The sequence below is a fragment of the Ptychodera flava genome, chromosome 3, assembly GCF_041260155.1.
Source record: "Ptychodera flava strain L36383 chromosome 3, AS_Pfla_20210202, whole genome shotgun sequence".
Taxonomy (NCBI): domain Eukaryota; kingdom Metazoa; phylum Hemichordata; class Enteropneusta; family Ptychoderidae; genus Ptychodera; species Ptychodera flava.
Window position 1 is genome coordinate 50,461,949 of NC_091930.1, and position 12,318 is coordinate 50,474,266.

At 37.6% G+C, this 12,318-nt stretch overlaps 1 protein-coding gene across 2 annotated transcripts in view; it reads left to right on the forward strand.

Moving 5' to 3' along the window:
• Positions 1–548: 548 nt before the first annotated feature.
• The window catches only part of LOC139127187 (uncharacterized), a 55,412-nt gene continuing 43,642 nt past the window's right edge, over positions 549–12,318 (forward strand). Inside the window, exons 1-6 of one of the 2 annotated variants that reach the window (XM_070693113.1) lie at positions 550–827; positions 1,109–1,190; positions 3,092–3,262; positions 4,240–4,323; positions 4,960–5,070; positions 5,345–5,523. In XM_070693113.1, coding sequence (XP_070549214.1) covers positions 732–827; positions 1,109–1,190; positions 3,092–3,262; positions 4,240–4,323; positions 4,960–5,070; positions 5,345–5,364 — 564 coding nt within the window. In that variant the 5' untranslated portion in view covers positions 550–731 and the 3' untranslated portion in view covers positions 5,365–5,523. Of the gene's footprint in view, positions 828–1,108; positions 1,191–3,091; positions 3,263–4,239; positions 4,324–4,959; positions 5,071–5,344; positions 5,524–12,318 lie in introns of those variants that run through there. The other variant, XM_070693118.1, reaches the window with a different exon arrangement.

Sequence of the window (12,318 nt, forward strand, 5' to 3'; positions counted from 1 at the left end):
ATTGCCCATCTAAAATAGACTTGTAGCCACAACACTTTCACTTACGTCTTCTAATATTAAGGTTTGGGCCATCAGCCTTTTTTAATTAATATTCTGTCCAAGAAAATTTGGATGGATTCTTTTGTAGAAATTAGCGTTATGTCCCACACAACTTACACTTATGTCTTCCAAGGTATAGGAGTTGCGTCAAACAAAATATATTTAATATGTGTTTGTCGAAATTAGAGTTGTCCTCGAGTTTTCGGTGTCACGTGAGGAGCCGAGCGTATCTCTGTGATCTAAAAAAAAGACAAAAACACCAGCACAATCTACATCTGACCTTGTTTCGTTTGTAGTTCAGAACACTCTCATTCATTGGTCACTGTAGGTTCGGTGAAAAAACCTTCGACCTCCAAAAAGAGTTTCGTCCTTCAAAATTTCACGTGCAGTTTTTTTTTTTGACATGCAGGAAATGCAAAATTGTATTCCTTTAACGAATCATCCATAGAAATAGTATAACAAAGGATGACGACTAACCGTTGACATGTCATTTGTTCTTTGTGAGATATTTTTGGTATATGTCACCCCTTCCCTTTGCATGTTTGAGTGAGAGAGTTCCCTTTTCACCACTAATTTTAATAGCTATAGAGGCAGTGGCCATATAAGGGATGAAACCCATTCGATGATGTGTTAGATGTCTGAGGAAGCCGACTTATTCAACAGGGAGGTACGTCAGATAGAAACGATCAACAATGCGTCTTTCTCTGCTGAAAATCGCCGTTTGCCTTTGTGTGACGACCACGGTGGTGATTTCTGCCAATTTACCACTGCACCCTCATCAACAGAAGGTAGCTCCAATACATTTCTCATCTTTCATTGATCAATAACGCAGTAAAATTCCATTTTCATTTCTCCATTTTTTCTTGTTTCACTATTTTAATTGTGAATTTCTACTGGAGGCTTTCTGCCTTCAATTTGATATGGTCGTGAAACGTTCAGTTGAACATGACATGCTGCTCTTGCAATAAATTGCTTAATTGTGATTCTCAACCACTGGGTCTGTCTGTCTCTCTGTCTGTCTGTCTGTCTGTCTGTCTGTCTCTCTTTTTTCTTTTTTTGCTGATTGCAGATACTACAGAAAAGAGAAAGCGCCCCCGAGGTTTACATTTTTGAAAGCGCGGAGGATTTTATGACCAGAATTGATCTAGAGAGTAAGTTTATTTAAGAGTGAACTTTTTCTGAAAAAAATGCATTATGTACAGAACGCAACTTTTGAATGAAACTCTCAGCTGCAGGTCGAATTGCTGCCAAGTCCGCATCGTGGCTGTTTACTAGTAAACACCTATTGCCTGGTCATGAGAGCTATAGCACCCGTCTACTACCCGAGAGGCCGTGTGTTACCAGAAACACATCGCTATTACCCGAGGCTGTGGGCCGAGGGGTATATAGCGATGTGTTTCTGGTAACACACGGCCACGAGGGGTAATAGACGAGCGCTAAAGCCCGAATAAAGACCAGGCGATAGGTGTTTTATAACACACCGAATGCTCATGTTGTATTGTTATATAGTTTTTAATGTGTTTTGATATTTTGCACCACAACAATCCATTGTAACAAGTTTACTGGGCGATGTTTCCACAGCGGTTTCAGTTGTACGTGGTAGTACCACTTTCTTTCAAAAATATTCTAAGCATACCTAGCGACATCCTTAGTTGCACTTAAATCTTTTTCGTCGATGAGCTGTTCAAGTTCCTACGCTGTTGGAATGTTGGAAAATGTTGGAAAATCTGTTTTAGAGAATGTGTCGTCACGTATCCCGGACGCACATCACGTTCCAGTCACCCGCCGCTGTTGCAAAACTGCAGACGACACTACGGTCACGTGACCAAACACTGTTCCAAATTTGGTCAGGACTATTTCCCTAGGGAAATAGCTTTTCAAAAAATACCCTCTGATGTCACTTTTGTCGATCGGATGGACTAGACGTATCTATTTTCTCGTCACGTGACGTATTCTAGCGAATCGCGACAGGGAATTAGCATGTGGCGTGTTATAATAAAAAAATAAATGTTCGCAGACTGAAGTTAATCAAAAGCAAACATTTTGGAAAAGTTCGCAGAGCTCTGAACTATTGCGCTAGTCTTAACTTTTTTCAGCTGTTGATAAATTGCTATTGATTGAACTCATGAATGTTCAACTAATGTTGTCGCGTTGTGGACTGGCAACACATTACTCCAACTAGTATATCTACATTTTTAATGATATAATAAAGGAAATTTGAGGGCGGACACGCCCTTTTTAAAGGTTTGAACGAATACAAGTACACAAATCAGCACTCAACTTGGAAATGGAAGTTTGAAATTTTCGCTAATACTTCTCTTGAGACACTTCAATATGATCACAGATAATACAAATAAACCGTTACCATGCACTGGTTTTGGTCACAAAAAAGAGCTATCTTATATTTACAAGTAAGCTTATTGGGATGCAAATGGCTGCCATAGTAACTTATGAGGGAAAATCATATAAATTTTCGACGTTCACTAAAGTAAGCCGATGAAATCCGTGAAATTCACAATGAGCTCAACAAGTGGGAAACCAAAACGATATTGAAAACCTTTGAGACTCTGTCCCTGACCTGGTGCATTCTGCATGTCTTGAAAGCATTATGGGACTGCATTGACAAATACATGACATATGCTTTCAAGAGAGTCCGACGTTCGGAATTGCCTGGTAAAGGCTATTGGCAGCGGTATCCAATTTGTAACGTCCTGTGTGACTTTTTCAGTGTTTCCTTTGTGAGACATTTCCTTCTTCAAAATCATGTTGTAATGCCTGGTACTATACTTGTAAACACACTTTGGATGGGTGTTACGTCCAACATTATTATCAATATGTGGAAGTCAGGTTCAAGGCATACAATCCCTTTATCAAAAATAACAGTGCATTGTACTGGCAAAGCCAATAACATTTATACTTTAGATAAAAGAAGAAGAAGAAATCGAAGAAAATCACTGTAACTTTTATTTTGTTTCCGGTGATAATGATTCCCTCTGCTAGCTTGTTTTCAACTTTGAACTTTGACAAATTCCACGCCTGGCTTCCACCATAGGATGTCCAAACGGTCCAGGGTTTGCCTGCAGCTACAAAGGTCACTGCTATCCGTCCCTGCGAGAGGTGTGTCGTGACGTCACCATGTGTGGAGTGCCTGAATTCAAACAGAAATCCTATACAGAGCAGTACTGCAGGGCGGCGGATCTCCAAGACTGGGTCGCCGAACACCGTAAGTTCTTTTGCAAATCATCTGCAGTGTTGGCTTTGTGGGGGACACAAGACAGACAGATAGACAGACGGGGGAACAGACTGATGGCCAGACAGGTAGACAGACAGTCAGGCGAATCAGGAATACAGGGACTGAGACACGCAGCGACAGATCCCAAACAGCAAAACTATAGGGCGAAAGAAAAGTACAGAAAGCGGTTGATGGTTTGTGGATAGCCTCTTTTAGTATGCATATATTCTACAAATATAGATTTGAAGGAAAGATGTTAAGGTGTATTTTCCGATTGCAAAACATCAATTCCCACGATGACACAACCAGCACTTTTCATCGTCATGAAATGAATAATGACCATGGAAAAATCGGAGGAGAAAATACTTTATAAATAGTACTTCATTTTGCAAAAGTTCATTGTCCAGGCATAGGAGATCAATTTGTCAAAATTTTACCAGCAAATGTTCAAATGTAGTGAAAAGTAATTTTTCAAAAATGCACCAGTGAAACTTTTATTCTTAGAATGCTCTCAATATCATTTAATGGGGTTTTCTACATAAATTCTACCAGTATGATGAGTGGACCCGAATACAACGAAGTACTTTTCTAAGTTTGCACCAGAAACCTGAAGGGGAGCTATGACTGTACGATTTTACCTAAAAACGTATTTACTGTTGTTTTGTTTGTCTTCTTTGAATGGAGTGTTGTTTTAGCACATCAACACCATGTAAATCACCATTCAATTTCCGACAAAGATTGTTTTTTTTTTTGTTTCTTACACTGCGCACACGTCGAGTCGTTTAATATGAAAATAAATAAACCAAATATTCTGCATAATTTCCCCTGAATTGCTATTCAACATCATTTCTCGCAAGAGTTTGAAGAAAAAACAAACATCGAACATTTAAAAGTCATGTCTTTGCGGGATTTTCTAATCAGCACTCTATTTCATAAGTTGTAAATGTTTATGTTGTTATCTGTCACAGTTGTCGCCCCCAAGTTTGGAATGACTAGCTTCAGGAAAGACATGTACGTCTTCATCTCGCTGGCCATATATACAAACGTAAAATGTAAGTACAAGCACCATTTGCCGTTTATACTCAGACTCTGGTTTCTTAACATTTGACCATCGTGCAGTTTGTCTATATTTCCCGGTGGTATAACCCGGATATTACTTCAGTCGCCAACGTTGCATGACTGTGCTGTATATATTTTCCTTATCACTAGTTTCATTCGCTGACGACGTCACCTTCACCTCTCTGTCTGACTCTTCCTCCTTCACCCTGGTCTAGCATAAAGGCATACAGTCACCTGTAATCTAAATATACCCATATATGGTCAAAGGGGTGTCCCTTTGTATTCAAAATGCCCATGTGAGGGCGCTGTTTTTAAAATTGGCCATCCGCTTAAAATCTGTGATTGGTTATATTTTCTCTTTCCATGGTGACTGTGGCAAAATTGGAACAGGTGACAGTATGCCTTTAAAGCTCACTCTCTCACTCTCTGTCTGTCTGTCTCTGTCTGTCTGTCTGTCTGTCTGTCTGTCTCTCTCTCTCTCTCTCTCTCTCTCTCTCTGTCTCTCTCTCTCTCTCTCTCTCTCTCTCTCCCCTTGTATGAACCAACGGTAAACAGTGGGTTTGCCGGCTTTACTTTTTATGCAAATGAAAACTGACTGTCCAGTACCATTGTCGTCCCTTCCGTTACAGTCTGTGATGATGGTCGCGTCCAGTGCGAGGAAGGGTGTATGAATTATTCAGAAATGTGTGACGAATCTGGGGACTGTAAATGTGTCGGTGATCTGATACGATATGCGACGCGTAAGTACTAACCTAACAGCCAGCCCATGTGGTAATAAATAACATTGAAAATATCGCGGTACCTATAAAATCAAAATATCAGCGCTGCAATAAAATGTGTAAAATCAAACGATAAAGAGAGTCATAAAAATCGCATTCCTTTGATTATTTTTAAAATCACATCATTTCATATTTACAGATAGCAAATCTCTCAACTTATCTCTTAATTTCAAGCATTTAGTAGAAAACTAAAATTCAAAAGTTATTTCAATGATGTGTTCTGGTTATGTTTCAGAATACCACGAGACATACTAAAATGAGCGGACAGCGGCGCAGTAGGCCTAAATAGGTCCAATATGACAATAAAGTCACTGAGCATGTTCAGTGGCGACACTGTGATCAGAAATGAATGCCAACTTTACAAAGCACAGATGTTATGGATATTACCAATAAATATATGGTTATGGATCGAAATATCCAATCTACTCGAATGGTTTTCTTTAAACAATGGTGTGCACTGTGTGCATGTGTGTATGTGTGTGAGTGTGTATATGTGTGAGTGTTGGTTTGTTATATCGTGCGTGTAATGTGTAATACACGAATTGATCACATGTTGCTGTATACCCATCCCTAGATACATATTAAGTGGGTCCAGTCATGTCTTTTCGAAGGTCCCTTCCACATTTCGTGGTCTAGGCAAAGTTTAGTGGAATTTGCTGGTTCCCAAACCAAGTTCTTGAACTTTACACAGGCAGTGCCTAACAAGGAAGAGTATCGGCACCTGTGGAACGCAAATCAAATCTCGAAACGCGCCGTACAACAGGCTCAGCCTCGAAAAGTGTTTGACAAGAGTGTTAACTGTTTGTAAGAGTTCTTGTCATCATCAGCGGACTGAGTAAGTTTATGTTGTTTCTTAGTGGGCACCAGTTGGAAAGAAACCAACGGGGGAGGGATCAGAGTTCGGTTATCTTAGGAGACACTAAGACTGGGGAGGGGAGGGCTGTTGGTTAAAAAACATCATGTGTCAGGGAGAAACAGATTTGCAGTTATCCTTTCTGAGAGGAAATGAGGGGGACCTATATGCAGATGGAGGATTTTTCACTTTGTAGGGGAAGAGCAGTTGCGAAAAAAGCCTCAGTTCCCCTCAAAATATTATTCTTTCAAAATACCCTATGATACATTCAGATGTGTTGAATAGCACACAGCAATGTAAGGCATGGCATTGTGTAACAGATACTCAAAATGTCATGTCTGACAATGCTGTATCACGTGATTAAACTCCCACACCAGTTACAGTAACAGTTACCGTTTTAAGACTAACAAGGCTAGGATATAGTTCCAGATATGCCAGCGGCGTTTTATTAGAATGCCAATGAAGGCCACGAAACTATTATTTATTTGCCATCTGCTCATAGTGATCTCAAATAGAAAACAACCTATACTTGTTCATTTCAATATAAATTATACAATGAACAGTGTTACCATTGGTGAGAACGCGACACGTTTTGTATCTTCTCCAAAGTGCTACCAGTATCGGACAAATTACCAATAACTGGGCCATACCACTTGTATACAGTATGTGGCTACACTACAGCCATTTGTTTTATTACAACAATAGACAAAGGCGTACACAGCTCTATTACATGTAAATGCACAATCCGTCAACCTATATATCACTGCATAGCTGCAAAAGGAGTCTGTTTGATCACTATCTGTTTTGTTACAACCGTGGCAAAATAAGTACACCTGTATTTCCCATTACGGCTAAACACGAGTCAGTTAAAGACTTTGCTCTCTAAACCCCTCACTCTTGGAGGGAAAATTTTCTCGGAAAAAAAAACGTTAAAATTTCTCTGAAAAAAAGCGTTAACTGTACCAACTTTACTAACACTGTATGGAATAAAGTGATTGCAATAACTTTGAGCAAAATGAATGGATACTGCTAGTCTGGTGGAAGCGCGTAGACTGCCGCTATAACTTCCTGTACTTCACACTCACATTTCTGAACAGCGCCCTCCCGAAACACCAAAACATTTATTTCTTTTTAAACATGTGTTTCTCCTTTGGGTCCCTTCCAGTGACCTTGATAGAAACAATATGTTTACGAGTATTCTGTTCATAGAAAACTACCAGTATTTATTTGGAAAACGTTGACTTCAAAAATGGGTCCTTCTCCGTAAAGTTGGCATTATTTTTGACCGGTAGCTGGTACCAGTCATGATACCTTTGTCGAATTGTATGTATAAATGGACGTGTATCGGTCTATTGACATGTCCTCTTTTCTGGCAGCAATTTAATACTGCTGCTTTTTGTACAACATTTTCATTGCCACTAAATACTCAAACTTCGAACTTGGCCATGATAAATTCTTGCTACCACGCCACGCCGCCCGTTAAGGAGAAATGATAGACGCTGACACGGTCGCGACTCGCGGGTGGCTATAATAATGACAAAATTCACTCCTTATTTAGAAATAAAGATTTACACCGCATTTTGCAGCGATTATTTTTTTACAAGGTAAAATTTACTCACATAATATAATGAAAAAAATGATGAAAAATGACTTTGTAAATAATGAATATAACTACGTATGCTTGATTGATGAAATGCGAAAATATCATAGCCTGCGAGTTGTTCAGTTAATGACAAGTTTTAGTTTTAGTAGAAGAAATACTTAGTTCGGGGTGGTTTTGGCGCGTTTCGTTTTTAATAGTGAATTTGTCACGAAAATGTCATTCCTATTGACTTCATATTTCGAATAGAGTATCAAAAATTACAATTTAGCATTTTCTATATTGTCAGTGTTCCAGTGACAGCACTGCCTTTCGGCGATTGCGGTTTTAGGGACAGTGTAAATATGCATGATAGCTCCTTGTGTACACTAAATTATGTATGCAAGGCTTTGTAAGTATTTTTTTTATTTTTCTACTATTAAGTTGTTACGTGCGATTCTAATTGCAATTTTCATTTTTCCATACATTGTTAATTAACTATTCCCATCACTTATATACTGAGTTTCTCAAAAAGAACTTGAGCGCTTATTGTTTTGTCTTAAGAAAATTGGCACATGCGCAGCTGACGAAATATGCATCTTGTCAAGCTACAGTCTGACAACGTCATCATTATTTAGCAACAGTACCTTCACCAATAGCCTTCGTTTCGAGCGAAAACTAGACTCTAAATAACGAGCTTTTGAATTTTCAACGATTACTACCCTAAATCAAGATTTTTGAAAAGGGAACTTAATTCTAAATATTTGGGGCCCATGGCTCGAAATTTTATGAGCTTACGACATTACAACATAGTAATTTAATTTATTCTCTTTTAGATTTTGACAGCATTGTGTTTTTATTTCTCGAAATATCGACAACTTGTTTGGGCTCATTGAAAGCTCTTGATAAAAGAAAAGTTTTCACCATCGCAGTTTTTCGAAAATCGAAAAATGTATTTTTCCCCATTGAGTGAACACAGGGATGGCGGCCATATTGAATTCAAATGTCGGGAAATCTTAGCCAATTTGTTTCTATGGTACCAAATTTTGCATGGTGACCCCAGAATTTTTATTCTTGCTTAGGTAAGAGAATGGTCGAAAGTTTCATCGAGAGAAGTTTGTACAAAACTTTAAGTCTTTCACTTTCGAAGCACATACTGCCTTAACACAGAATTGCCTTACAAAGCGTTAAGAAGCAAAAGAGAACGCTGTCGTCGCCGCCAGTTCCGACAAACAATTTGCTGTGCTTCATTGGCAAATGAAGCACTCTATTAACAGGGACATAAAGATGTCCATATTAATAGAGCGCTAACCAAGAGTCTATAGTTTGCTATCGAAAGACCAGGGCGTGAAAATAAGTTCTGACGGAGGGTGGTGATAATACTTAGGGCGACCGGTTGATTGAATTGAGTCTTCCGTAATGCGATATCCCGAGCGACAATCACTAGGAACTGAATCAATACGTTGACAAACGCCGAGACAGGGAAATAAAAACGCGCGTGTAACCTCCATTAATGTAATAATCTCCATAAATGTAACATCAACCATAATTGTAATAAAATGCACCCATAAATGTAATATCACCCATAAATGTAACAAAAATCAACCATAAATGTAATAAAAACACCAACCACAAATGTAATAAATGGTAACCATACATGTAATATAAAAATCACCCATAAATGTAATACTTGTCAACCATAAGCTTAAATGTAATAAATCTATTTTGTCATTGCAATTGAGGAATTAGCCCTTAAATATTTATCTTTGTAATAAGGAAAACAATTCAATACATTATTCATATCTTAATTGTTTGCGTTTAGGGTGTTTTCTATATTTGAAAGTGTATTTTACGTTTCCCTATTTTGTGTACAAAACTGATTGGCCATGGCGAGACACAGCTGTAATCTGAACGTCAGTGCAGTCTCTATTCGAGAGTGCCGCACTTTCTTAATCAGTCGCCTCAAATTCGTCTTCAGTGGATAAATTGTGTTGAATAATCGATAGATTTTCTGTATTCCTATGTTGTCCCACTTGATGTTTGTTCCTTCATTGGGGATGTTAGGATGTCTAATTTTGTTCTACTGTGTTCCAGGTATACTCTAGTGTTTGTATTGTTTTTACTAGATTTAAATGTGGACGTTCTCGTCAACATGTTTTGAGTCGTAAGTTTCTATAAGGTTGTATATTCCTCTGTTATTTGTTCTGAGTAATTTGTCATAAACTTTGTGTGGTATCACTGGTTGACGAGTTATTTTGACGCTTCCTTATTATGTAATTATCGGTGTCTAGAACTGCTGTTCCACTTCCATTATCTAACGCTTTGATCGGTATCTCGCCGTTTTCTGATACTGAGTATTCTCAAAGTATTATATTCTGTGTTTTGGAAAGGAAACCTAGTTTCAGGAAAGTATGCAATAAGATCACACTAGTTTTATTCAAGTTATTATTTACTCAGGGCATTGATAAACAAATGATCACATATGTAAGTTCAAGTTTATTACATTTATGGTTGTGTTTTATTACATTTATGGTTAGTTTGTTTATGACATTTGTGGTTGCGGGCTGTTAATGGTTGACTATTTTATTACATTTGTGGTTGATTTTATTACATTTGTGGTTGATATTACATTTGTGGAGATTATTATATTTGTGGAGGTTACACGCGCGCTGTTTAATCAACACTTAGATATGCACTTTGCAAAAACCGCGAATTGTTCTCGAATTGAAAGCAGCAGAAAAGAGAGCACGGCGTACGACATCGCATTGATCGATATTCCCATGACGTGAATAGACACATCAACTGCTATAGCAAAGGGTTTGTGAACGACAATGCATTCATGGTATGTCTATAGAGTCTTAATTAGTCAGTAGATCAGTCTTACGCCATGTATGTATGTATGTATGTATATATATATATATATATATATATATATATATATATATATATATATACATACACATACATACATATATATATACATACACATACATACATATATATATATATAATATATATATATATATATATATATATATATATAATATATATATATATATATATATATATATATATATATATATATATATATATATAATATATATATATAAACATACAGGAATACAGGATTAGTAAATGACCAGAAAAAGATTAAATCAAATGAATAATATATCACACTTTCAAACAGCAAAACAGCAGTGAGGATCTAGGCCTACAGCTTTGACCTCGCAACAGTCTAGTCTTGACTGTGTTAATGACGTATCATTTATCGTGAGTTTTACTGAGTCTGAATACACGTGTAATCATCCATTTAAGAAAACGAATCATGGTTGCCACTATCTTATGACTGATTTCTAAATGGTATAACATCAATTAATGATCGTAAAAATGCTTGTTTTTATTTGTGTTAGACTAGGTAAGGATATCTGGCTTCATATTTCCTGAGTCGGGCTAGATAAAACTGAACGTGTCATAGACAACCGTAGACTTTGTTCAAGTCTGTGATTTGTGAACGTTTGAGTGGGGTTATTATAAAAGATCTACTTCCATGATCGAAGTGAAATATAATTTACAACAATTTACAAAATCATAGCATCTTTCCATAAATCCAGAGAGAGTGAGAGAGAGGGGAGGGAGGGAGAGAGAGGGGAGGGAGGGAGAGGGATCTCGACAGGTCTGCTTTTACTGTTAAAGGCAGTTTGTCACAACCTGGTAACACTAACACTATGTTTTGACAGTTTCAGTTCGTCATATTGTTTATTAGTAATGCTCCTTGCAGTGTAGGGTTAAAACTTTCACACGCCAAGTATTCGGCTTGTGAAGACTGCATGAATGTGATGGTAGTGGCTGCTATAGTCTGCTTCCTTGTCGGGAAGAGATCAATATCTTCTACGGGGTGGGCCGGCCATTTGATATCTGGGTGCGTGGGGGGGGGGGGCTTTGAAGATTTTTTGTGAAAGAAGATTTCGAGTTTTGCTTTGAAAGAAAACATTCCAGCCAAGGGTGGTAGCACAATAAAAACAATTTCCAATAGATATATTTCGCACGCCCTCCGGCGTTCCTTAAATAACATCGTTAATTTTCGGCGAGCCCTTCAGACACACCATGTTTATGATATCTTTCGATATCGGCGCGCCAATAATATCTTCTTTTTTCAGTACATCGGTACATCGCTAGTCATACAATTTTCATAACTTCTGAATTCATTACATTTCATTCCCTTAATGCCTTGATTTGATTAATACTTTTACTCACACTTTGCGGTTTACATGTATCTAGTGTTTCAATTTGAAACATTAAGATCACTATCTATTTGTTTTGCTTCTGCTACAGTTTCTCATCTTTACACCTGAAAATGCCTTGAATACTCAATTCAGCTTGTAATTACAGATAGACTGCACTGGATATCCTGTGTCAATAGTTGTTCCATACAATGTGTCAGGCTTACATAACATGACTTGTCCTCAATGATATTTGTCGTTCATATAGTGGTTCCCGCACTCATGCCAATATTGAATATATCTAGAACCCTTCTCATTCAATTTCTAATTGCTTTAAGCACAATATTTGCAAATATAATATAAAATGTTTCATTGGTCATAATATTCATCAATTTTGTTATGCTTAACTTTGTGAGTAATGCATAAAGAAACATGTCACTTGTCAATACTCGTTCCTACTTGACTTAATTTCGTCGTTATTATAATATTTGGTGTCATTCTTTTCGTAAGTGATTGTAATGTCGTACTCTTACGATGTGCCTCTCTGCAAATGTCAT